This window comes from Schistocerca piceifrons, chromosome 2, assembly GCF_021461385.2.
Source record: "Schistocerca piceifrons isolate TAMUIC-IGC-003096 chromosome 2, iqSchPice1.1, whole genome shotgun sequence".
Lineage (NCBI taxonomy): Eukaryota > Metazoa > Arthropoda > Insecta > Orthoptera > Acrididae > Schistocerca > Schistocerca piceifrons.
In genome coordinates, this window is record NC_060139.1 from 389,159,350 (window position 1) to 389,186,745 (window position 27,396).

The 27,396-nt window shown below is 39.8% G+C and overlaps 1 protein-coding gene across 3 annotated transcripts in view; it reads left to right on the forward strand.

Annotated features, from left to right (window-relative positions):
- LOC124776400 (axin) overlaps positions 1-27,396 on the forward strand; it is a 268,089-nt gene that overhangs the window by 186,121 nt on the left and 54,572 nt on the right. For all 3 annotated transcript variants that reach the window (XM_047251377.1, XM_047251378.1, XM_047251379.1), the window contains one exon: positions 3,138-3,265. In XM_047251377.1, coding sequence (XP_047107333.1) covers positions 3,138-3,265 — 128 coding nt within the window. The remainder of the gene's footprint in view (positions 1-3,137; positions 3,266-27,396) is intronic.

Sequence of the window (27,396 nt, forward strand, 5' to 3'; positions counted from 1 at the left end):
GATCTACTTTGTATATTTCCAATATTTGTAGTAACCATGAGTGGGGTACACTATCAAAAGCTTTTTGGTAATCAATGTACGCGTAGTTTTGCGACCTTTGTTTGGTTTTAGCTTGATATGTCACCTCTGCATCTATTATCAGTTGCTCTTTACACCCTCGTGCTTCTTTGCAACAGCCTTTTTGTTCTTCATTTATAATTTTGTTCTGTGTTGTATGTGTCATTAATTTCTGTGTAATGACTGAAGTTAATATTTTGTATATTGTTGGTAGGCATGTTATGGGGCGATATTTTGCTGGGTTTACTGTGTCTGCTTAATCTTTAGGTTTCAGATAAGTTATTCCTTGTGTAAGTGTATCAGGGACTGTGTATGGGTCTGCAATGTAACTGTTAAATAATTTATATCTAAAAACAAAGATGATGTAACTTACCAAACGAAAGCGTTGGCATGTTGATAGACACACAAACACACACACGAAATTCAAGCTTTCGCAACCAACGATTGCTTCGTCAGGAAAGAGGGAAGGAGACGGAAAGATGAAAGGATGTGGGTTTTAAGGGAGAGGGTAAGGAGTCATTCCAATCCTGGGAGCGGAAAGACTTACCTTAGGGGGGAAAAAAGGGAAAAAAGGACAGGTATACACTCTCTCGCGCGCGCGCGCGCGCGCGCGCTGTATATGTGCGGATGGATGCGTGTGTGTGTGTGTGTGTGTGTGTGTGTGTGTGTGTGTGTGTGTGTGTGTGGGCGCGCGCGCGCGAGTTTATACCTGTCCTTTTTTCCTTTTTTCCCCCCTAAGGTAAGTCTTTCCACTCTCAGGATTGGAATGACTCCTTACCCTCTCCCTTAAAACCCACATCCTTTCGTCTTTCCATCTCCTTCCCTCTTTCCTGATGAAGCAACCATTGGTTGCGAAAGCTTGAATTTCGTGTGTGTGTGTGTTTGTGTTTGCTTGTAGTCTATCAACATGCCAACACTTTCGTTTGATAAGTTACATCATCTTTGTTTTTAGATATATTTTCCCCATGTGGAATGTTTCCCTCTATTATATTCATCTTGTTAAATAATTTAGTTAGATGTGAATGTGTTGAGGTGAACTTCTTTAGCCAGAAATTTGCTATTTTATCTTTTCCAGGTGCTTTCCAATTGTGCGTAGAATTAATTGCTTGGGTGACTTCATGTTGCAAAATTATCACTTCAGGCATTTGTGGTATCATCTTGTCTGTGTCTGTTTCTGCTTGTATCCACCGTGCATGTCTGTTATGTTGTATCGGGTTTGACCATATGTTGCTCCAGAAGTGTTCCACGTCTGTTATGTTTGGTGGATTGTCTATTTTAATGTGTGTGTTATGTATTGTCTGGTAAAATTTCTTTTGGATGTTGTTGAATGTTTGGTTTTGTTTCCTTCTATTTTCACTTTTTTTGTTTCTTCTAAGTCGTTTGGCCAATGCTTGTAATTTCTGATTTTTTTCATCCAATTGCTCTATCACTTCTTGTTGTGAGATTTTACCTAACCTTTTTTGTTTTTTGTCTGATATGTCATTTCATATAAGTTGTGTTAGCTGTCCGATGTCTTTTCTCAGTTTTTCTATTCTGATCTGTAGCCTGTGTTACCACGCTGGTTTTGTGGGTTTCTTCTGTGTGTTGGTTGGTTCTGATCTCTGCCTAGTGTGTATATTTAGTGCAGTGAGTGCTCCTATATAAACCAGTAGTTGTAACTCTTCCATAGTTGTATTCTCATTTATTTTGTTGTGTATGATTGTGTTGATAGTTGTTATTGTTGTTTCGACTTGTGGGTTATTTGGTGGTCTATGCAAGAATGGTCTAATGTGTCTTTGTATTCGATGTATGTCAGCTGAAATTTTTCTTCTATATAACGTGTGTCACTTCGTGTTCTATTTGTGCTTGTTCTGGTGGCTGTCTTAAGATTTCGTTTTCCTCTGATTGTTTACTTGATGCGTGTTGTTCTTTGTTTGTTTGCTCTGGGATGTTTGAGTCCATTACTGTATTTTCTTCTTCTTCTGATTGCACATTATTTTGTTCCAGTATTTGTTGTACTTGTTGTTTCATGTTTTCTAATTCTGACTGGGATATCCTGTTATTTTTTTTTTTATTATTACACAAATCTGATCAGCTAGTCGTTGTTCTGTTAAAAATGTTAGTTCTGGGTATCTGGTAATAAATGTTGTGTATACTTGTGATCTGTATCAAGTTGTGTTGGTTCCTAAGTTTGTTGCTTGGTAATAACAGAACATGAGGTGTCAGTTAACTTCATCTGACCATCTCATCCTCTGTCTTTGTTTTCCTTCTAGAGTGGTTGCAGGAAGCATATCCTGCAAAACACCTCTATTTGGATTTAAATCATTTTCCGTGTGGCTAGCAGTGTCGTTACCATTGTGGACGGGCATAGGGTTCAAGCGTCGTCCCCGACCATGACAACGCTTGTCCGAGGCTTCATTAGTTCTGTCCTGAACCAACTAATCACACTAAAAGGGGGGTTAGCCCTATTAGTGGTTTGTTCTTTTCGTCGCCTTTTATGACTGGCAGAACATACCAGAGGCCTATTCTTTTCTCGGGCCTCCAAGGGGTATCTATTATTATTATTATTATTATTATTATTATTATTATTATTATTTCCCATTTAATTTCTCTATTGACATTCTATTCTACTTAGGGATAATGTAGAATGTTAACATGATAGGTTGTATTCTCATTGTTAAAGTTAATTCTCTAACAATCCTTAAAGTAGCAGAATATGGTGAAATGATGTACTGGCATTGCGATATGTTCTCTGTACACTGTTAGCCCACCAGAAATTATATGTAATTTCTTCCACTCCAGAATTTATTGAGGTGGTCTGTTAAATATGTAAGACAAAAGTGTATTATGGGTTCAAGCTCTTCCCTACAGTGTTTGGGGGAAGAAGGTGGGGATGGGGAGAATGATATGCTCCAGAGCAGCTTGTGATTTATCTAAATGGAGCATCACATTTCAAAATTTTTCTTTTGCCATCCACATTAATTTCCTTTGTCTGTTGGTATAGATAATTACAAATGTAAAATTTTTATTTTTGTAAAATTTTAACCCTAACACTTTCCCATGTTTGTCCTAGTATGGTACATTTTGATTCATTTTTACAGATCAGCATGTGTTAAGAGTATGGTCTGATTCAACACCATCACGGACTCCTGGTCTGGTGTCACCGCGTCCTCATTCTCCTGAAGGGAGAAGACGTGCACCTACTGCAGGACAACTTGCACCTGTAAAAGTTAGTGAATTTCAATGATTATATTTTATGGAACTGAATAACACACTAATAGCTACTCAGTAATATTACACTGTGACATGCTGACATACAGACTGGAACTTGAACAAGAAATTGCCCTCGTGCAGGATCATTCTGAGTCTCAAGAGCACAGTTGAGGGACATTTCTAATGATTATATAAGGGTGGCAATGAAATTCATTACACTAGTAGTGCAACACTGGCTGACCACTATTTTGGCTTGATATTTGAGGGTTAGTGTTAAACAGCTCAATTCTGTCATGGAACACAGGATAATAGACTGAAGCACCAAAGAAACTGATACAAGCAAGTGTATTCAAATACAGAGATATGTAAACAGGTAAAATCCAACACTGCAGTCGCCAGTGCCTGTATAGGACAACAAGTGTCTGGTGCAGTTGTTAGATTGGTTACTGCTGCTACAATGGCAGCTTATCAAGATTTAAGTGAATTTGTACTTGGTGTTAATAGTCAGCACACCAGCGATGGGACACAGCATCTCCAAGGTAGCAATGAAGTGAGATTTTCCCGTACGACCATTTCACGAGAGTACCGTGAATATCAGGAATCCATTGAAATGTCAAATCTCCAACATCCCTGCGACCAGAAAAATATCCTTCAAGAACAAGACCAGTGATGACTGAAGAGAATTGTTCAATGTGACAGAGGAGTGCACCCTTCCACAAATTGCTGCAGATTTCAATGCTTTGCCATCAACAAGTGTTATTGTGTGCACCAGTCAACGAAACATCTACATCTACGTGATTACTCTACTGTTCACAATAAAGTGCCTGGCAGAGGGTCCAATGAACCACCTTCAAGCTGTCTCTCAACCGTTCCACTCTCGAACGGCTCGAGGGAAGAACAAGCACTTAAATTTTTCTGTACGAGCGCAGATTTCTCTTATTTTATCATGATGAACATTTCTCCCTAGGTAGGTGGGTGCCAACAGAATGTTTTCGTAATTGGGGGAGAAAACTGGTGGTCGAAATTTCATGAGAAGATCCCGTTACAACGAAAAATGCCTTTGTTTTAATGATTGCCAATCCAATTCACGCATCATGTCTGTGGCACTGTCTCCCCTATTTCGCAATAATAAAAAACAAACTGCCTGTCTTTGAACTTTCTCAATGTCACCCGTCAGTCCCACCTGATGTGGATCCCACACCACACAGCAATACTCCAGAATAGGGTGGACAAGTGTGGTGTAAGCAGTCTGTTTAGTAGACCTGTCGCACCTTCTAAGTGTTCTGCCAATGAATTGCAGTCTTTGGTTTGCTCTACCCACAACATCATCTATGTGATCGTTCCAATTTAGATTATTTGTAATTGTAATCCCTAAGTATTTAGTTGAATTTACAACCTTCAGATTTGTATGACTTATCGTGTAGTCAAAATTTAGCAGATTTCTTTTAGTTCTCATGTGAATAACTACACACTTTTCTTTATTCAGGGTCAATTGCCACTTTTTGCACTATACAGATATCTTATCTAAATTGTTTTGCAATTCGTTTTGGTCATCTGATGACTTCACAAGATGGTAATGGCAGCATCATCTGCAAACAATCTAGGAGGGCTACTCAAACAATGTATGTCCCAAAACCCTACTGCAAATAGATGTTAGTGATATGGGTCTGTAATTCAGCGGATTACGCCTACTTCCCTTTTTGGGTATTGGTGTGATTTGAGCAATTTTCCAGTCTTTAGGTATGGATATTTCTGTGAGCGAGCGATTGTATATAATTGCTAAATATGGAGCTATTGTATCAGCATACTCTGAGAGGAACCTGACTGGTATACAATCTGGACCAGAGGCCTTGGCTTTATTAAGTGATTTAAGCTGTTTGCTACACCGAGGATATCTACTTCTGTGTTTCTGACCTTGGCAGTTTTTCTTGATTAGAATTCCGGAATATTTACTTCATCTTCTTTGGTGAAGGAGTTTTGGAAAACCCTGTTTAATAACTCTGTTTTAGTGGCACTGTCATGTTTAATAACTCTGCTTTAGTGGCACTGTCATCAGTAACTTAACAGTTGTTATCGTGCAGTGAAGGCATTGATTGTGTCTTGCCACTGGTGTGCTTTATGTGCGACCAGAATATCTTTGGGTTTTCTACCAGATTTCATGACAGTGTCTCATTGTGGAAATTATTATAAGCATCTCACATTGAAGTACGCACTATCTTTTGAACTTCTGCAAAACTTTGCCAATCTTGGGGATTTTGTGTTCTTTTAAATTTGGCATGCTTTTTTCGTCACTTCTGCAACAGAGATCTGAACTGTTTTGTGTACCATGGGGGAACAGTACCATCACTTATTAATTTATGTGGTATATATCTCTCAATTGCCATCTTGAAATCATTCCACATCTTTTCTGTGCTTATGTGATCAGAATGGAAGGAGTGAAAACTGTCTCTTAAAAAGGCGTTAAGAGCATTTTTATCAACTTTCTTAAATAGATGTACTTTGCGTTTCTTCTTTATGATTGTGGGTGTTACAGTATTCAGCCTAGCAGCAACTGTCTTGTGGTCGCTAATCCCTGTATCCATCATGATACTCCCTATTTGTCCAGTATTACTTGTTGCTAAGAGGTCAAGTATGCTTTAGCAACCATTTACGCTTTGAGTGGTCTCATGAACTAATTGTTCAAAATAATTTTCTGATAAAGCATTCAGTACAATTTCGGATGACATTATATGCTTGCCGCCGGCTTTAAATGTATAATTTTTCCAGCTTATCAAGGGTAGATTGAAGTCACCACCGACTATAATTGTATGATTTGGTGATTTGGGTACCTATTTTAAATGAGACTCAAGTTTTCTTTGAACTGTTCCAACTATATCTTCAGAATCGGGGGGGGGGGGGGGGGGGGGTGGGGGGGGGGGGGGGGTTGGTTAAACAATCTAATTAATAGTTTAGTCCGATTGTGAAGTATAACCTCTACCCATACTATTTCGCAAGAACTATCTACTTCTGTTTCACAGCAAGGTAAACTACTTCTGACAGCAATAAATAGTCCACCACCAATTGTATTTACTCTATCCTTTCTAAACACTGCTAGTTCGCTTGAAAAAATTTCGGCCGAACTTATGTCCGGCTTTAGCCAGCTTTCCATACCTATGACTATCTGAGCTTCATCGATAAGGGCTTTCGGAGCCGAAGGGCCACTCATATACTCTTCATGACTGCAACACTAAGCTGTACGCCTTGCCTGGGCCCTTGAACACCAACATTGGAAACATGTTGCTTGATCAGGTGAGTCTCATTTCAAATTATATCAAGCGGATGGATGTTTATGGGTATGGAGATAACCTCATGAATCCATGGACCCTGTATGTCACCAGGGGACTGTTCAAGCTGGTGGAGTCTCTGTAATGGTGTGGGGTGTGTGCAGTTGGAGTTATATGAGACCCCTGATATGCCAAGATATTACTCTGGACAGTGTGACACCCCACGTGTCCAGAATTGCTACAGAGTGGCTCCAGGAACACTCTTCTGAGTTTAAGCTGTTCCTCTGGCCACCAAACTCCCCAGACACGAACATTATTGAGCATATCTGGGGTGCCTTGCAACATGCTGTTTAGAAGAGATCTCCACCCCCTTGTACTCTTACGGATCTATGGACAGCACAACATGGTTCATGGTGTCAGAAAAAATATGTAATCGAACTCGAGTTCTCCTACAAAACTGCAGATTATTAATTTCAAACTTTTCTGGCCAATCATAACTGTGCTACTCATGCTTGACAATGCTACTGGTGAAACTGACAAGGCACTTAGTACAGAAACTGCGCAGGAAATGACTATTCACAAACTAGAGGAAGAATTTCAGTGCAGTCTACGTATGCCGATATGTTTTGTTTTCTAGTCACCATACTGCAGAGTGCGGACACTATACTTTGACAGATGACCATGAGCATAAACAAAGAGGTGGAGGGGTGTGGGGAAACGAGCCCCACCTCCTTCTGGCAGGACAGCAGCCTGCATCTATGTTCTGTTTTCACCTGTCGAAAATGAACTGACACAGGGCTGCTGATCCTTTCTGGTATTGTGAGGGTCCCAAACGAAATTTGTGATCTCATTTCAGAGTAAAAGAAGAAAACAATAGGCAAAGGAATGGCTACAACACATTTGCTTGATGAGGTTGACATAGCGTTGTAAAAAAGTATTTGAGCAGTATGTGATGCAAGCTTAGTTCAAAACACCTGCCACATTAAAAGTTTCTGCATTATATCAACTTTTGGACTTAAGCTAGCCGACAAACATACACCTCGCTTTGTTTTAAGATGCAAGATTCCATGGCTGAGAATTGCATTGCATTATGGAGTGTGTATCTTAAGGGTCATTTACACAGTCAATAATAATGTCAAACAGTCCGTATATTGACCACCTGAGTGACATATTGTCAATATTACAAGGTATGAATCCCGCGTCGAAAAAATTGTTCATCTTTTGAAGCGATCCACGAATCGATCCAATTTGTGACCTCTTCATGAGATCGGAAGTGTTGCTCAGCCAGGCCATGCACCATTGATCCAAACAGGTGATAGTCAGAGGGAGCAATGTCTGGAGAATACGGCGGGTGGGGTAGGACTTCCCATTTTAATATTTCCAAGTACGTTTTGACCTCATTTGCAGTGTGGGGTCAAGCATTGTCATGCTGCAAAATCACTTTATCGTGCCTCTCGCTGTATTTCAGCCGTTTGTCTTTTAATGCATTTGATAATGAGCACCTGTAATTGTTTCAGTTGGTTTTTAACACCTCATACTACACGACGCCGAGCTGATCCCACCAAATGCAGAGCAGGATCTTGAATATTCGGTTTGGTCGTCGACGTGGAAGCTTGGCCAGGATATCCCCATGATTTTTTGCATGTAGGGTTATCGTAATGAATCCATTTTTTGTCCCAGGTCACAATGCGATGCAGAAATCCCTTCCGTTAAATTCATATCTTGAGGGGGGGAAAACCTCGTTTCCCAAAGCGACTAGCATTCAGCACACGTTAGTCTATCACGTTATTCATATGACTTTGAAATGCATTCCTGTCAGTTTTTGAACATTTTTGAACACATTCTAAGTTGATTTCTGAATGAATGGTAAGTTGATTTGTGAATGTGTGCATGGTGTATATGATGTCTCTGTCAGGAGAGTCCTCGTCGCATGTAGAAACAAACTTTCCTACAGACAAAAGGGGCTATACATGCTGAGCGGAGTAAGGCCGAACGGATGAATGCCAACCACTGTCTGATTGTGCGGTTGATTGGGTTTGCGAATGATGAGCGTTGTTATAATTACCAGTGACATCCATAGATTCAGACTACAGGAGTGGAAATAAACACATAACAGGTAAAAAAGATTACGTATTACCTTCTCTGTGTATCCAAGAAAATGAAATGTTGACAGAAAATTTTTGGCCAGATCGCCATACTAGTAAGGGCCAGATGTACAATCCCCGGCTAGCAGCCGCATTAAGTTCTATTCTGGAAGAAGTGTGGAAAACGCATTGTACGAACATGTAACAACGCCTGACCGGAGAATAATTGCGGTATAACTGAACCGGTGATTCTGGCAGAGTTAGTGAAGTTAACCTTTGAATAAGCTTTGACATTGGCAGGAATAATTTCAGAATTAGTGATCACAAGACTGTTTGTTAGAACGAGGAAGGAAAAGAAATGGGTACATCACCCAAATTATGGAACAATATGATGATTCCAGGTTTGTATAAAACTTTCGTACTACTACTTTTCGATTTCATACTTGAGAAACTGGAGCATATGAATGATGTGTGAAACTATTTCCTAACGTAAAGCTTTTTGCTTGTAGTAGGTCTAATAGGCGTTTGATATTGGTACATTGTGAATTTTATTCTGTCGTTACAAAAAAGACCGTTTGTGCCAAAACAGTTTCGTTTATTTGATGTGTGTTACAATTGTTGCAGTATTAAAAAGGCCTAGTTTGTTTTATCAAGCAGTGACAAAATAGATGTGATCAGATCCGGAAACCACATCAGTCTTGGGTCCTATTTGTATGAACAGCTTTTTCAGCATTAGACAACAACATTTCGACTTTTCATGTAGCAAAGCATTTGACGAACTTTGAGGTAATAGATTCTTTTGCAGAAAGGAAAGCACGTCATGTAAAGCTGTAGCAAGATTAGAGAGAAAAAATTCTTGGAGCTAAGGATTGAAGAAATGTGTATTGTCTTGCTTGTCTGGGTTTATGTATCCTATATTTAATTTTATGTCACACAAAGCAGCAAGTTGTTAACTGATAGGGAATAAAGAGTGGAAGAGGCACCTCAGGACATTTTAATTTCCACTGTCCTGAATATGGTTTGATGGCATCCACTAAAAAATCTACACGTTTCAATTCCACAGAGCGAAGTAGAGTGACGTGTGATAGAAGAATGCTGTGTGAGGAGGTGAGGCACAGCACTTTGGCACACTTACGACTAAATAACATGTGTTACATTTCTCGAACACACGTTTTATCCATCAAACTCTTCAGAAAGACGTGCGCTACAAAATGAACATATTTTTGAAAATTCGATTTTTTTTTTGCGTCCTATCTCAAACGCTTGAGTGAGTGGTGGGGTACTGCCCCGGTTCGGAAATATCGTAGATCCGGGGCTTATGCACAGAGAAGTCAGAGTTACACTTGGGAAGTGAGTAGTCTCCACGTGACCCATGTTTACATTTAGTGATTTTGCTGTTTCCTCTTCATTTACTGCTCTCATGTCAAATGAAAACAAAACAGATTTCTGTGGCAGGGAGCTATCAGGTGAATTAAAATACATTCACATAATAATGGAAGGCTAAAATGTGTTATTAGTTGCAGATTTTATTTTATTTCCACCTTTCTGACAGTCAAGCATTAATTGCCTTGCAGAACAATGATGTCATTTTTGTCGGTTTGCTAAAGAAATTTTCTTTTATTAAACTTTTCCGCTGAGGCAGACAATATATTTGAAACGAAGTGTTTAATTCCACACACTGTTCGCTGCATTTCAGGTCACGTTTTCAGCTTCTAGCACGTATGACATTATGCCATAATAAAGAACCAAACATGAGATAACACAGTGGGCCTACTGGTACTCCAAGAAAATTTGCATCCCGAATACCACATTGAAAACTTAATAACAGGTTGTGGCCTACTTCACTGGGAATCTGGACATACAAATGTGCACCTATGAGTATGGGTCATGAAATTCCGATGCTGTTGGAGTGTCCTCTGATGTCTTGTTTCTTTTATGACATAATGTAAGATCTTGTAATGTTTTACACGTATGAACATACAGGCTCCCTACGACATCGTAGCTGCGCAAGCGCAGTGACGCCTGTTATCTGGCGCTCTCTGGCAACTGTAGAAACGAACCTATTTCTAACAGGTCACGGGAAAATATTCCGAATGGTAGTTTGAAAAGCGTTACCGTCAAAGTACCATTCTGGCAGTTATACCGGAACTATGTGCGAGAATGTACGATGAATTTCGTAAATCACAGAGCGTTTCACTGTCATTTAAAAATCACCTCTTTGATGACGAGCCATTTACATGAATTTTGAGCCCAGAAGATCTGAAATTTATGTTGTTATTAAAAATTTTACTGGCAGATTTGTGTGATATATCTTAAATTGTAATACACACATAAAAGACAAACATTATATGTGAAAGCTTAGCTTCTCTTGCACTGTATTAATCTTATAGACCAATATTACATGTGAAATCTTTGCGTTTCATGTAGCAACACTATGTATATTAATTTAAATCATTAACTTTTTCTGTTTGTGTGTTTGCACTACTTAATAGTGATATTGCTATTGGCTGACTACATCACGTGTCCCAGGCTCTGAATAACTGCTGTCATCGGCATGAGCTATGACTGTTTTACGAAAGCGCATCGCAATCTCGATTTCAATGATTCAGAATGTATCATGTGGTGTTTGGTGGAGTTGCAATGTATACTTTCGTAATACGAATATACATAGCGTACATGTTGCTGCACATCAAAGATATTTCCAAAACGTGTCTTTTTCCCTAAGGTTTGTTTTCTAAAGTGCCGGGAAATTCTACGCCCGTGTATAAAACCATAACCATTCAAAGGTTTGATAAGATTTGCAGTTCTGAGTGAAAATATACATGGAAAAAGTATGATTTCACCCGGAAGAAAGTGTATTTTTAACCGCAAAATCCGGGAATTTTTTTTCTTGTCCACGTATACACCCTGATTGCATAGGAGTATGGAAAAACACTCTCATTTTGGGGAATATATTTCATGTATCTGCTGTAACTAGTAAGAGGTCTGCAAAATGCATGTCAGTTTCACCAAGTTATCTGAAATTGTGTTACATTAATTGCCTGAATGTATTTTTGCAGGCAGATATAACTGCTTTACAGATTTCTATAGAATTTTACTAACTGTCTAGGTAGGTATTACAGAACTGAACTTGGGGCATTTGGATGACCCACTTTTTGCCAGAAACATCAAAGTTACTCCTAATCTCTTGTTGGCCGTGATTGTCTTTCTCATTAATTTATTTTGCTTCTCTGTTTTATCTTTTATAAACATTAATAACTTTTTGTGTGATACAGATTTCATTGGAAAATAATTTATTAAATCATTCAGGTCTGTGGTTCTGATTCCAGTCATCTTAACTTTGTAAAACCACAATCCCAGCAGACAATTTTTGTCTATATTATTGATGGTACGAGGTCACTTTATTACTTTGAAAGTTGACAAGCTTCTATTGTCAATAAATATTGACATTGTGCAGGCCCTTTTTACAGACCATTCTCCTTCTCACCAGTGGTGTGACACTGATACATGCATTCATGCCCTTTTTATTTTACAAACACATTCTTACACACATTATCTTTCCAAATTGGGCTTCACCAGGCGATGTGCAGTACTGGTAATTGAAAATTAGATCAATTATCAATATTTTTATGCAGAAAATAAAGCTATCTTGATAAATTAGTTCATCTGGATACAATTTACTTTGATATAGCATTTAGTGGGTAATTTCATATTTTCACATTTGAAGTATAATCTGCAGCTGTATTCACATTTATTGCAAAATGTGAATTTTTTCCGGCCCATAAGTATCTTGTTCTACTCAAGCCATACAAAAACCACATGCCATGGGTATTTGTACATAGCACAGTCATCAGAGTACATCACCTAAAGTATTAAGGGCACAGAATGATAGTGGTTGCATGAACTATAGCATTAATATAATATTGAAACACCACGTTTAACCAGTAACAATGATACAATAAACCTTGTGATACATAGTACGAAACACACTTAAACACAGCTGTTTATGGTAATGACGTGCAGATGTGTGCATAAGAAAACAGTAACTATCATTCAGAGAGTGTAAATACGAAGTATATTACAGTACTATTGATACGCCATTTCAAAGCACATCTTGTGTCTTGTACTAACAGTTACAGGGAAGATTGGAGGATATATCATATTAATATATTTAGCACCAATACCAAAAACTTCTTTCAAAGTAGTCAGGATGTAATTCATAAAAAGGACATGAAAATTTGTACATAATATATTGATTACAGTTTTAGTAAGTGACACATACAGTGCCGCGTGTTGCAATTAATAACTTGAAACATAATATTGAAGTGTAAATGAACTTATACACATGTCTCCAGTGTAAAACAGTGCAGTGTGTTTATGAATACATTAAAAACACGAGGTGCATCGGAAATTAAGTGGGGTTAAAATTATATTTTTTGTGGTCATTAATAACAGTATGCTAGTACAGAAAGCAAATGAGATAACTTTTTAACGTTAGAACAAGGGTAAAAGTACAAAGGGCGCTCAAAAAGTTTTGCACAATTGTCTCTAATTTTATTTTTTGCAGGAGGAGAATGAAATATTTTGTGAACATACTTGGATCATTTAGCTATACATTGAGCCTACTCAATGTAGCCTCCATCAGCTGTGACGCATCTGGCCCAATGTTCTTTCCCTGATGTAAATGCACTTTGGTAAAAATCTGGGGATTGACTTTTACACCATCGCTTGATACAGGAAATAAGGTCTTTCTCACTATCAAATGTTTTCCCTCACAGGTGGATCTTCAGACCACCAAAGAGATAAAAATCAGATGGAGCAATGTCCAGACTGTAGGGAGAATGAGGAAATATTTTCCAATCCATTTTCATGATTTTCTCCTGCATCATAAGGCTGTATGGGGCTTGGCATTGTCATGGTGTAGTCTGATGAGGTGTGACCCTGAAGCTGTGGTCTGTGGGTCTTGATGGTACATCACAGCTTGTCCAATGACAAACAGTAATGGTCCCGGTTAATTGTGGAGCCAGAGTCCAAAAAGTCAATGAAAATGACACCACACTTACCCCAGAAGAATGAGCCCATCACCTTTCGGCCTGCTGTTCTTGAAAGTCTTGGTTTCTTCTTCTGAGGGGAACCCAGATGACGCCACTCCATGGATTAGGTTTTGCTCTCAGGTTCGGACAAAAACAACCATGTTTCATCCTGGGTAACAACGCCGTCAAAACACTGTTTCCACTTTTCAGTAACGGTCTTCATGAGACCCTCGCACACTTTCTTCCTCATTGTTTTCATTTCTCTTGTCAGTAACCTAGGCACCCAATGTGCACAGATTTTTCTGTACCCTAGTGACTGTACCAGTGATACCACACTACCCAATGACAAACGAGTCATTTCAGCACTCTGTCGTGTCGTACACGTCTGTCATTTTGGATGATTTGATCAATGGTCTCCTTATTCATATCACTCACTGCCGCCGATGGTCTACTGCATCATGGATTGTCCAGTAGAGAGAAATCACCTTCTTTAAACCTCTGCAACCACCACTGGATTCTGCTGCAATCCACTGCGTCCTCCCCATAAACAAGGAGCAACTTCCTGTGAATCGATGTAGCAGAGTCATTGCCGGTCTTGAAGAGGAACTCCATCACCATCTGTTGTCACAACCTGACATCTACTTCACGGTCCATTGTGGCTCACCTGTAAATAAAAGAAAATACTTTTATATACCAACTTGTAGCTAAATGTTCCAAGTATGTTCACAAAAAATTTCATTCCCCTCTTGCAAACAATAAAACAATTAGAGACGACTGTGCAGAACGTTTTGAACACCCTTTGTATAATGCCAAGAGGTCACTATGGAAGTAAATATTAATAGGATACTTCTCCCTTCCTTCATGTAACTGTTCATAGAAGATATTATGAAAAGGATAGTTGCTACTCACCACATAACAGAGATGCTGAATCGCATGTAAGCACAACAAAAAAACTGTCAGAAAGTAAGCTTTCAGCCACAACAAGGCCTTCATTGGAAACAGACATCACACACACACACACACACACACACACAAATGCAACTCGCACACATGAGACCACTGTCCCTGGCTGCTGAGGCCAAACTCAGCCTCAGCAACCGGAGACTGTGGTCGTGTGTGTGTGTGTGTGTGTGTGTGTGTGTGTGTGTGTGTGTGTGTGTGTGTGTTTTGTTTATTTCTGATTAAGACCTTGTTAGCCAAAAGCTTATGTTCTGACAGTCTTTTTGTTGTGCCTATCTAGATTGAGCATGGTGAGCAGCAACTATCCTTTTCATAATAGTGTCATATCCCGTCCAGAATTTTCCGTTGTTTGTTAATAGAAAATACAAGATGTACTTTGAAATTGTATATTTGTGGTACTGCAAGAGTCTTTGTATTTTCACTCTGTGCTTGACAGTTGCAGTTTTCCGATGCACCTTGTACCCATGATTCAGTAACATAGGCAGCTACATGTAGGTGTGTCTAGTTGCTATGCATCACAAGATTTGACTTCTTGTTGTCACTGGCTAGAAGTGGCATTTTATAGTGTGTTAATGCCATACTTCTCACAACCACTATCATTCTGTATACTTTACATTTTAGATCACGGTGACCATACTATATGTGTTTATGCATGTCACACATTTTTTTAATGATGTGAGATTGATGCAGCCACAACTCTCATGGGTAATCACTATGTTTATGTAAACACTACATCCAGTGTACTTGAATGCCTTTTATGTTATAACATTCTTTTTATTATGGTGTGTTATGGTATTAGATGTACTTGAAAATTCACCTTACCCAAAACTAGAAGGTCTATGTAAATCACAATAAATGGAATGATATCTTTCTTGATTTCTCAAATACGTCACAGCTTGAAAACAGAGAAGATTTTATAGGACTTTGCTTGCTCAGAAAACGAGCAAGCTGGTGCAATGGTTAGGACACTAGGCTCACATCCAGGAGAATGATCTTTTAAATCCCTGTCCAGCCATCCAGATTTAGGTTTTCCGTGATTTCCCTAAATCACTCCAAATGCCAGGATGGTGCCTTCAAAAAAGGCACAGCTGATTTTCTTCCTCTTCTTTTGTGATCTGCTTTGTCTCTAATGATCACACTGTCGATGGGAATCTGAACTCCTATCTTCCGTGCCATGAAGTTGAAGGCCATTAGTCTTTTGTGTTATGTACAACTGTGAAAATAGAAGATACATTTATTTTGCAGAAATGCAAAAGTAGTCCTGATATTCACAGAGAGACATTATATGTGCACTATTAGGATATTTGCTGCAATAACTTTTACTGCAAACATGTTTTGCAAAATTCTGTTCTGAATATTTTTGTAAGAGTTATCGACCCTGCTCTATATGCCCAATCAAGCACAGTAGTTGTGTTGTACAGGATATGTTACATAAATCTCATTTACAATGAACATAAGAAACTACTGTTGGAGACGAAGGGGAGTAATGAGTTGTCTACATGACATAAAACAATGGAGACAGCAAGGAGCTGTATATAACACAAAGATTTGTCATTAGAAACTAAACACTGTATTTAAGGTATGAGAATATTATTTGGAAAGAACGATCATCAAATTCCAATCGAATTCCATCCCCCATCCCTGTTCAGTCTGAGATAGTACTCCATATCCAGTGGCCAGGAAATTGAAAAATTCATATTTACAAGTGAAAGCAAATGTAGATGAAAATTATATCTCAAAATGCTGTTTCATAGCAAATTCTGTGCATATGAACTATTTTTTCAGAGGTAGTTCAGAATACCTTTATTGTGAGTGTACAAATATTAAAAAAGAAACCAATTTGTGTGAACTAGTATTGCGCAACATTTAGTGAGGCCCAGTTTGACAAAAGATGGCGAAAGATTACAAAATAAAGAGCACATGTATGCATGAACATGGTTACTTGTCAGTGTGGTCATAAGTTACACTCTGGTGCCACATCAACTCTATATAAGATACATCCTGCTTACGGCTACATAGGACTCGACCGTAGGACCTATCCCTGGATCAGAATAACAAAGTGATTGTCAACTGCATGTGGAAAATGGTGACGACTGCCACTCAATGCTACTTCCATGCCAAAATAGCCATGGCAGCAACAGTTGTACAATTCAGAACTGAAGTCCATCCAATGTTTTCTGTTAATCCTTCTGCTGCTGCTGCTGCTGGGTCTGAGCACCCAGCCTGCTAACCAGCTAAGGGGGCAAAGGTATTGCGCGTCTCGCCAGCAGACTGCTGATAGCCCTACGACCACTGCAGGCTTCATCCGTGGTCATTTGTCAGCTCGCACTTTTTGTCTTATCCTCCTAATCCCATTGTCTGTTATCAGACAGATACCAGTAAACAAAGTATTATTACTACTTTCTGTGGTTTCTTCTTCATTCAAGCCCTCATCTGGTGCATCATCTGGTGCACTACCCAATTTGTTTTCATTTGCATTACAATTATGTACAGGATTTTCTACATTTTCTTTGAGCTCTTCAGTTTCTTTGTGGATGTCTCCTCTAATTGGTTCTTCACTTTCATTACATAAAAATTCGCTCTTAGATTGAGATGAGTGTACATCATCATCTTTCATGTCATTTTTGTTTGGTGCTTTTTGAATAGTTCATGCCAATGTAGAAGGTTTAACAAATTTCAGCACTGGGCTGACCAACTACAGGTCTTCCAAACCCCCTCCCCACTTGTGTTCCACTTTAAAAATATTGTTTCTTGTTTGTTTATGTATTTTAAACTATGTTTCTGCGAAATAAATAATTTTATCAAAAAAGTTATTTATTTTAGTCAAAAGATCAACTGTTTATAGATAAAAATGAAATAATTATAAAATCTGTTAATTCCTTAAGCATAAACAGTATTTACTTATCGGCACTTAATGACAGTGTGCAAAACAGAGGAAATCTAATTTAGTATGCATGCAACCTCTATTTCAGAGTGAAAGCACAGAATGTTTTGTAGCATTAAAATATTTGTTTGCAATGTTTCGTGCATACAACAGTGGAAAACATTTTATACAGACTTCCCTTGTAATGCTAATTAACATTCGTACTAGTGAAGATGTGATGTGTCTTCGTCTTCTGCAATGTTGCCCCAGTTCTCATGTTTTTGTTGCTCCTGCTACTGCTGCTGAATGGGTACTTCTATCCCTCTACCCATCAGAATCAATTTTCCATTATATTTTAGTTATAAGCTCCTTGAGAAATACTTTTCCTTCTTTCTTTTTACCAGTGTTCATTTTACAACTGACATAAATACACAGACAGTTAAAAATTAGATCACAGCAAGCGGCCACATGTTTGTTTTGTACCCAACACAATACTTCTTGCACAGATGTTCACACGTGTCCAATCTTCTCTTAGTGGATTTGTAGGAAGACTTTTTTTTTTTTTACGGGCACTTATGTCTTCATGTATGTTCTCATCACTTTGCTTTGTTTATATAAGAACTAAACAGTCAGATTTCCTCAAAATGTTAAACACTATAAACACTTATCCTGTAAAACAAAGCAAACCTGAACTCAACATCTCTGTATTTATTGGGCAGGCTCTCAGCAGAAATTTCACATTTATTTTTTGTGTAATATCCCAGTAGAGTCAGCGTAAAATTGATCAAGGTTCTAGCGAGTGGAACACTGGTATGCCAGCTATTAACGGTTATGTTTCTCCCTGAGATATTTACAGTATAACCCTGCTTTTACATTCCTGGAATTAATGTTTTCTCACCATTTACACCATTTTTTATCAGTCCCGTCAAATTTCCTATGCTCACAATGTTAATTTCCACCCAATTTTGTGTCAACATATTTATAATTTTCCTGCGATTTACGCATTATAAAAAATGTTAGTGGAGAAAAAATGATGCTGGCATGATGTTGACCATCCGGTAGTGTTTACAAATATTACGTGGTTAAGTTTCTTGACACCAGGGGACTCTGCTCAGCAGATTTGAAACAGTAAAACATGTAAAAGTTGGAACAATTCATGCTGTATCTCCTGCCACTGCCAAGCTCTACTTGGCATGGTACCCAGTGGGAGTACCTAGGTTTGTTCAAATGAAGATATCATGACCAATAACAACCATTTCCAAACTGTCTCTATTGTGCAAATGCAGTTTTGTGATTGTTCTGATCATTGTGACACCTTGGTCAAACCATATTTAGTGTGTTGCGGTGTACGGCCACCACTTGCAACGCTAGTTGACACCGTCATTCACTTTGAGTTGCTCAAATGTTTTTAGTGTAAACACAGCGCTGGTTACGTATTTTATTCATGCAGAGCAAAACGTGTTTCTAGAATTTATTCTTGTGGTCAAGTGCAGTATTTACGTAAGTATTTTTTGTGATGTTACACAAACAAACAATGTGAGTGATAGTGTGTGTGTGTGTGTGGGGGGGGGGGGGGTTCTACATAACTTATGAGGCACAGTACCTGACACCTCAAAAAGACGACTACAGTGCAAGAGGCACAAATTCACACATATTCAAACACCATACAAAGTACTTTCATTCATATTTACACTTGACAATGAGAAAAAGTTCTCGAAACGCATAGTGCTAAGCATGAAAAAATACGTAACTAGTGATGTATTTTATTATTGTGTGCCAGGAGGTATCCTGTACGTAACTTTTACAGCTTAAAACGTTATTCCCATGTTTTACATTTTCTCGCATTTTACACCATTTTTTTTTGAAGTCCTTTGAAAAGTGTAAAAGTGGGGTTTCTCTATATTACAAGTAACAAGGAGTTAAGAAAATCTGAAAGGCGATTAGACTACCTGAACCAACTATCAAACTGATTTCTTGATGCACCCTGAACGTGTGCAGTTATAAATTTTTGTGCTCTACTGTAGGAACTACCTTCTATTCCAGATTCCTTTAGCACTGCTTTCGAAATGGAATGTGTTACTCATCAATCATCAGATATTCTGTAGGAGAATTTGCTTTCACGTATTTTTTTCTGTATATATACACCTTATCGTGTTCAGCCTTGGAGTAACACCTCACAGATTCATCATCTTCACAATCTGCAAGAATTTTCAGGCATTTTGCATCCCATATGACTCAGAGAAGAAAAAATAGTCCACAAAAAATCTACATTCATATTTCAAACCCTGATTCAGAGTGGTAGCTGAGGCCCTGGCATAATCCATAACTTCCTTTGTCATTGTTGGAGCATGTGTGTAGTGTTTAGCATGCCGCCATCCAAGTTCATGATATGTGTGGAATGCCACTCCACAGTTTCTTTATTTGTGTCCACTAACCCCTTTGCGTTCTCTGCCATTTTGTTCAACTTACTTACGTCACTTGCATCTGGCATCCCAAAGATAGCATATAATATTCTACCTCCAGCATTTGGCCACCCCCTTTGCTCTCCCGGATTCATGCAGAATGACTCCTGTCACCTCCTCAATCAGCTCCTTTAGTTGCCCATATGCCCAAGCAAATTCCTGTGCTTCTTTGAGACTTCTCAGCCTCCCACTACTAACAGCTAATTGTTGTATCCCAGTAAACACTTCCTCCACCCTCCTAATTTCATTTTGCGACTCCCACACATTAAACATCAAACCTAATAACCACCTATGGCTGGATAACACCACATTTGGCTCCCTGGAAAACACAACTCCTTCAACCAGGTGACAATCCTACAGCATCCTTACTCCGCCTCTGGCAAAGGGTACAGTGCCAAAACTAGCATTCTTCTTCTTTGGCCCTTCTCCTACACGTCAATCTGAGGACAAGGACTAATATCACGTCTCTGAACAGTACGTGTCGATACACTTATGATAAAACCTACCCCAACACAAACATAGAACTTTACCCAAAACAAAGTTAATATCCTATAGTACACACAACAGAAAAATATTCAGAAATCACAAAAATCACGCCTCATATCAATTAATTTTTTGGCCGTAATGCTTAGTGAGCCTGAGGTTTCTGGATTGCTTTGTCCTGTTGCACATCCTTCCACTTCTTCTTTTTCTTCTCTCTGCTCACTTTTACCAATACATCTTGCGGAATTGCATCTGGTGCATCCCTTGATTGGTCATAGACACCCAATGCAAAATTGTTGTCCTCGTCAGCAACTGTAGCTTCCCATTTACCAGTTGCATGGTTTCAATTACTTGGTACAGACCCTGGTATCATGTTACAAACTTCTTCACCTTTTCCATCAAGGTATATGGGTTTCACGTCATCACCCATTGACCCACTTCATACTAAGGTAATTTCCCCACCTCTTATACCACCTCTTCCTGCTTCTCCAACAACTAGTATTTGCTCATTGGTCCTTTCTCCATTCTTCCCTTACCTTTCTAGCAAGCTCCCATACTGTCTCTCCTTTCCTGCCACCATAGTGGTTAATCATATCGAATGGTGACAGCATCATCTCCCCGTACACCACCTCAAATGGTGACAACCCTGTACTAGTGTGTACTTCTGAGTTGCACACACTCACCAGAAAGTATACATACATATTTCAGTTTGAACAGTGTGAGTTCACATAATAACTAAGCGTCTTTCCCAATTGTTTGATGCACTCATTCCATTCTTCCATTAGCTTGTGGCTGAAGTTGCCATACTTAATTTTTTCACTTTTAGTAACTGACACAACTCTTTCATCAGGTCTGACATGAAGTTCATCTCCTGGTCCATAATTGTTGTCTCTGGCACCACGTACTCAATAACCACCTATTCACTAATGCTTGTGCGACAGTGACCAACTGTTGGCCCGGTATTGGCACCATTGTGATGTAACAAGGAAAATAGGCTATTATGGTCAGCACAAAAAAATTATCTGGTGGTGTTCAATTGAATGGGTCTAACACATCCACCCCAATGAAACTGAACAGTTCCGTTTCTTCTGGCAGCGTCTATAACAATATCTGCCTCTGACTCAAATCCTCTTGTTGTGCACAATCCACACAATTTGTGTTCTATCAGTTAACGTAATCTATCCTTCCTATCCTCCAATAATTTTCTGCCACTTTCCTATTCATCGCCCAGCATCCCCCATGACCCGATACAATGTGATTGTGCATCTCATGTAACATTTCTAGCTTAAGCTTGTCAGGCACCACCACTCATGGTCCCAATTTCCTCTCTCTACGCAATAATCCGTTGTGCTTGCTAAACTGCTGTAGCTTGCCCTATTTTTCCACTCTTTGTCGGCTCTCTGCACTGCTTGCCATTCCCCATAGTCATGATCTACTGCCTGTATTATAGTTATTTTTCTGTTAAGTTCATCTGCATTTCCGTGTTTCTTTCTTGGTTTGTGGTTTACTTATACTCAAATTCAATGGGCTTTAATGCTGACCTTGTTAATCTACTGGAAGGGTCCTTCAAACCAAGTAACTACATCAAAGCGGCTTGGTCTGTCACTACCTAGGACTTTCTTCCATACAGTAACACCAGAAGTATGTCACTCTGTGTATTGAGTAAAACATTTCCTTCTCTGTTATGGAATAGTGCTTCTCCACTGTGTTCAACTGTATTAATGCGTATGCAACAGGATGTTCTTGCCCATTGACTACCTGGCTCAGAATACACCGCAGAGCATGATTCGATGCATCACATGATAATATGAACTACTACTGAAAGTCTAGAAAAGTCCCTGACAAAAGCTGCTTGCCATTCTTCTGACCATACACACTTAATCCCCCTCTTTAATAAGTGCATAAGGGCCCTGGCACTATCTGCAAACCCCTTCTTGAACTTACTATAATAATTTGTGAGACCGAAAAAAGATTGCAATTCCTTGGTTTTTTGTGGAACCAGAAGGTCTTGCACCTTGTGTATTAACCTCAGATCAACCCTCACACTGCCGTTACTAGTGATATGGACCACACAGTTAACCTCTTCCAGTGCAAAGTGACATTTTTATGTGCTGAGTGTCATAATCGTTTGAACACTTCCCTCAGACATTGTCTCTGCTCATCACTCGAAAAAATGATTGTATCATCAAGATCTACAAGACATTGGCATGGTATGTCCCTTCAGTACTCTATCCAGCAACGATTCGAATGTTGCCATTCTTCAACCCAAAGTGCATCCTTATGTATTGATAGTGTCCCCAAGGTGCTGAAAACACCATTTTCAGTCTGTCTTCCAGAGTGACTTATAACTGATGTGATGTGCTCCTTAATTCCAGTGATGAGAAATATTGGCTTTGCTGTATATTATGTTGTCTCTGTGATATTTGGGATTGATTGGGCTTTTGTTGTAGTCCTACTATTCAGATGGTGATAATTGCAGCAAAACTGATATTTATGGGAGCCATACATAGGCTTCTTCAGCACGATCACAGTTCTTGCCCTTTGCCCCCCCCCCCCCCCCCAAATATGCCGCCGAGCCCAGGCACCGTGCCGCTAACGAAGCGATTGCCTTTAGTGACATCTTTTGCAATAACGACTGCGCGAATCGACGGTATCTCGTAAGGACAGAAAGAGCAGCAGCTGCCGCCGAGCCCAGGCGCCGTGCCTAACACGCAGAAGGTCCCCGGTTGGATTGCGGGCGGAAAGCCGTTTTCGTCGCACTCAGCAAGACACTTGCTACGATCTCTACTGTGACCATTTAAATCAAACGTTCCATCAGCAGGGTGCACATGGCTCAAATGAAACATGAAACGGTTTCAGAACTGGTTGTCGGATTTTAGCGCTGACTTGGAGGCCTGGAAATGCGCGAAACATGGCTAAACATGCCTTGGTGCACGGCCAGCACATCTTGGCACAGTGTTACACCATCCGGGTTATCTGGATACTTCCCACTAACACCAACCTGTCAGAACTCCGGAGATGGGAACTTGCCCTTCAGCATATCCTTTCTTCTCGCTATCCGCCAGGCCTCAATCTCCGCTAATTTCTAATTTCAATTTGCCGCCGCTCATACCTCACCTGTCTTTCAACTTCATCTTTGCATCTGTACATCCGCCCCGACTGACATCTCTGCCCAAACTCTTTGCCTTTACAAATGTCTGCTTGTGTCTGTGTATGTGTGGATGGATATGTGTGTGTGTGCGAGTGTATACCTGTCCTTTTTTCCCCCTAAGGTAAGTCTTTCCGCTCCCGGGATTGGAATGACTCCTTACCCTCTCCCTTAAAACCCAATCCTTTTGTCTTTCCTTCTCCTTCCCTCTTTCCTGACGAGGCAACCATTGGTTGCGAAAGCTAGAATTTTGTGTGTATGTTTGTGTTTGTCTGTGTGTCTATCGACCTGCCAGCGCTTTTGTTTGGTAAGTTTCATCATCTTTCTTTTTATATATATATATATATATATATATATATATATATATATAAAAATCCCAGATGCTAGTAAACGTTTCTATAACTCCTCAGCCATCTGTTGACTTATAAATTCCTCCAAAACTGTTTGCAGCAATTGTGAGGCTCTGTATGGGGTCTGATAACCAGTGCTTCGTTTCCTGTCAGAATCCTGTGTTGTGTTACTGGCGTAGCATACAGTGACCATCACAGAAAAAACAAATCTTAAAAAGTGTAGCAGGTCCTCCATCTGTGTTCTGTGCCCTATATGTTTCCCTTCAAGTCTTCGATTGCTCGTGAAATACAGTTCTACAGCATCCTGTGCCTCGTCATTGCCTATACCACCTGAACGGCAGTCTTCATCATCCGGAATCACCATTCTAGCCAATGATGTTCGCTTTTTTGGTGCTAAAATTATTCACATTGACAGGTGCTACCTTTCCTTTGTCCCTCGCTTGTACATGTACAACACTATATTTCACCAAACAACATACCGCATCCAATATTTCACTCCCCTGTAGTCGTTCTATTACACATAATATAACAACTGGTAATTCAGGCTCTAAATTCACCCCTAGTGGTTTCCCGGTGCCTTCTCTCACACGGTCAAGCGAATCAAGCCTTAATGTCATTGCTTGCAGTTTGAGTGGATTGTGTTGTCATTAGACATTCCTCACATCAGATCAATATTGACAACTCGTTCCCCTAGTCAGAATGTCTTTTATGTTGAGGTCACTTATGGCACAATGTTGAAGGAGAAAATCCAACCCTAGAATTGTGCTGTAGCCCTCACTCATATGAGACTCCACTTCTACACATTGCTTAAACTTCGTTGCCTTGCACGAAAAACTTATCCCTACTGACAGCAATGGTCATATATCAGTGTCCCCTACTCCATGTAAATTATGGCATGGTGAGTTCCATTGCCTCCTTCCCACTGACACTCTTAAGGCCACTGACACATGTGCCCCTATGTCCAGCAGAACTTTATATTTCCTACCATCTGTCAACACCCTTTATGGCACTTTCTGCCTCTGCATTTGTTCTCATTGCATTTACTTTTACTGGAAATTCCTTTTGGTGGCCCTGGAGTTTCCTCCTAAGTTTAATGGACCATTCTTAAGTTTCATGGACCACATCTGTTACCACCCCTATATCCTTGTCAGTGACTTGCACCTCCCCTACTATCATTCATATAGAAATTGTTGGCCACTTGTATTAACCCCAGCACTCCTTCATGGCTGGTAGCACTCTCTCTCTCTTCATATGTCCTTTTCATCCAAAATCGAAACACTTTGTAGTCGATGTAAGTACGTGTCTTTGATCCCTCACCTCTGTCGATATATCAGTTTCCTCTTAGTCCAGTGCTAACCTTACACCGTCATGGAGGTATTTAGGTCTCCCCTCCTCCCCCTACATACTCTCACAGACATCTCTAGTGCCAAACCCCTCAGGAAAGCACCCGTTGCTTGCTGCTCAGCTTCCTGCAGCACCACTTTATTCACCTCTCCATTCTGTGCTAACTGAAAGGTGCGAACATTCATCTTCCTAATCCTGTCTGCGGAGTCCTCCATTGCCACATTATACCTACTGGATACAGTACCCAACTGCTCCCAAAAAAATTACACACTATTTTGGTTTCTGTACCAATGTTCCAACTCTTGTCTCAGTTGATCAAAAGTCTCTGCATTATGCAACACTTCTGTGCACCTCACGAACAACTTTGGTTCTCCTGTCTTGCAATCTGTAGTAACTGCTTATCTGACCAATTCTCTAAGTTAGCTGATAACTTGAAACCTAGAAACGCTGCCCGGCCACAGGTGCCCTATCAGTAAAGGGCGAAACAAGGTTAGCAATAATCAGATCCACCCCTAATACCTGAGACCTCATCTGAGTTACCAAATCCACTAACAGTTGCAAAGCCTCATCAGTGGCAACACCTTGTGGCTCTGACTTTGCCTCGACCTTACTCATTTTCACAACTCAGAAAAACAAAGAAGAATAAAAAAACTAATACAGTAGGAAGTGCTTGGGTTAAAAAGGGGTGTAAGCTGGGGATGTGGTCTTTTGCTCCCTACTTGCAATCTCTACATTGAAGAAGCAATGATGGAAATAAAAGAAAGGTTCAAGAGTGTGATTAAAAGTCAGGGTAAAAGGATATCAGTGATAAGATTTAATGATGACTTTGCTCTCCTCAGTGGAGGTGAAGAATACGGATTGAGAGCAACTCGAAGAAAGACGAAAGTAATGAGAAGTGACAGAAATGAGAACAGCGAGAAACTTAATCAGAATTGGAATTGTGAATCAGATGAAGTTAAGGAATTCTACTACCCATACAGCAAAATACACACGATGGACAGAGGATAGATGACATAAAAAGCAGATTAGCCCTGGCAAAAAGGGTATTCCTGGACAAGAGAAATCTACTATATCTAACATAAGCCTTAATTTGGGGAAGAAATTTCTGATAAAATACGTTTGGAGCACAGCATTTTATGGTAGTGAAACATGGACTGCGGGAAAACTGGAACAGAAGATTATCAAAGCATTTGATGTGTTGTGCTACAGAAGAATGATGATAATTAGGTAGAATAATAAGGTAATAAATGAGGAAGTTCTCGGCAGAATTGGCAAGGAAAGGAATATATGGGAATCACTGACTAGAAGGAGCTGTAAAGGGTAAAAACTACAGAGGAAGACGGGTTGGAATACATCCAACAGATAACTGAGGATGTAGGTTGCAAGTGCAGCTCTGAAGTGGCAGGCTGCACACACACAGAGAGAACCGATAGTCGCAGAGTACTCTTATCAGCCTACTTCATCTGTCTGATTGAGCCACCTGGACTCCTTACAGCGTCCAGCTGCATGCCCAAAACGATTACATGTGTAGTTATTTACTGCTACCAATGCAGCAGAAGGGGCACTGTGCCCAAGAAAATTACACTGAGTACAAGGCACAGGCACCACACACTCATCTCTAGAATTCCCCTTAAACTGTGATAAGTCATGTCCTCTGGTCTTATAATTAAGTCTCCTTAACTTCGATCCCATAACAATCACCATACAAGAGCAAAAGTAGTCTCACTCTTCCTAACAATGATAATGCGGACTGTGGCTTGGAAAATGTGCTGTGGTGGTGGCACCCCTCCACTGTTGATTGCTGCGACGTCTACTCTACTGACACCACTCTATAGCATGCTTGTCACACTGGGGGATAAGTGAATGGTGGTGACAGGCTGTGGGACCCAGGGCATACACTGTTAACAATTACAAAGAACTTTTTTGATCTTGGTACATGGTTTAGCAAGGCAGGCACGTGTCTCTTCATCGACCCTTCATTAAGGCGACAGTGAGAGTACAGAAAGAAGCTTACGAGAAAACTGGAAAAGGAAGGGCAGTGGCAGTTGCTTTGGGGAATTAGGTCAGGGGAAAGAAATGATATTCATGCAATAAAATATATTTTTCTCTTAGCATTTCTGTTGTGTCTAAATGTCATAATGCAATGCATTCTAAAAA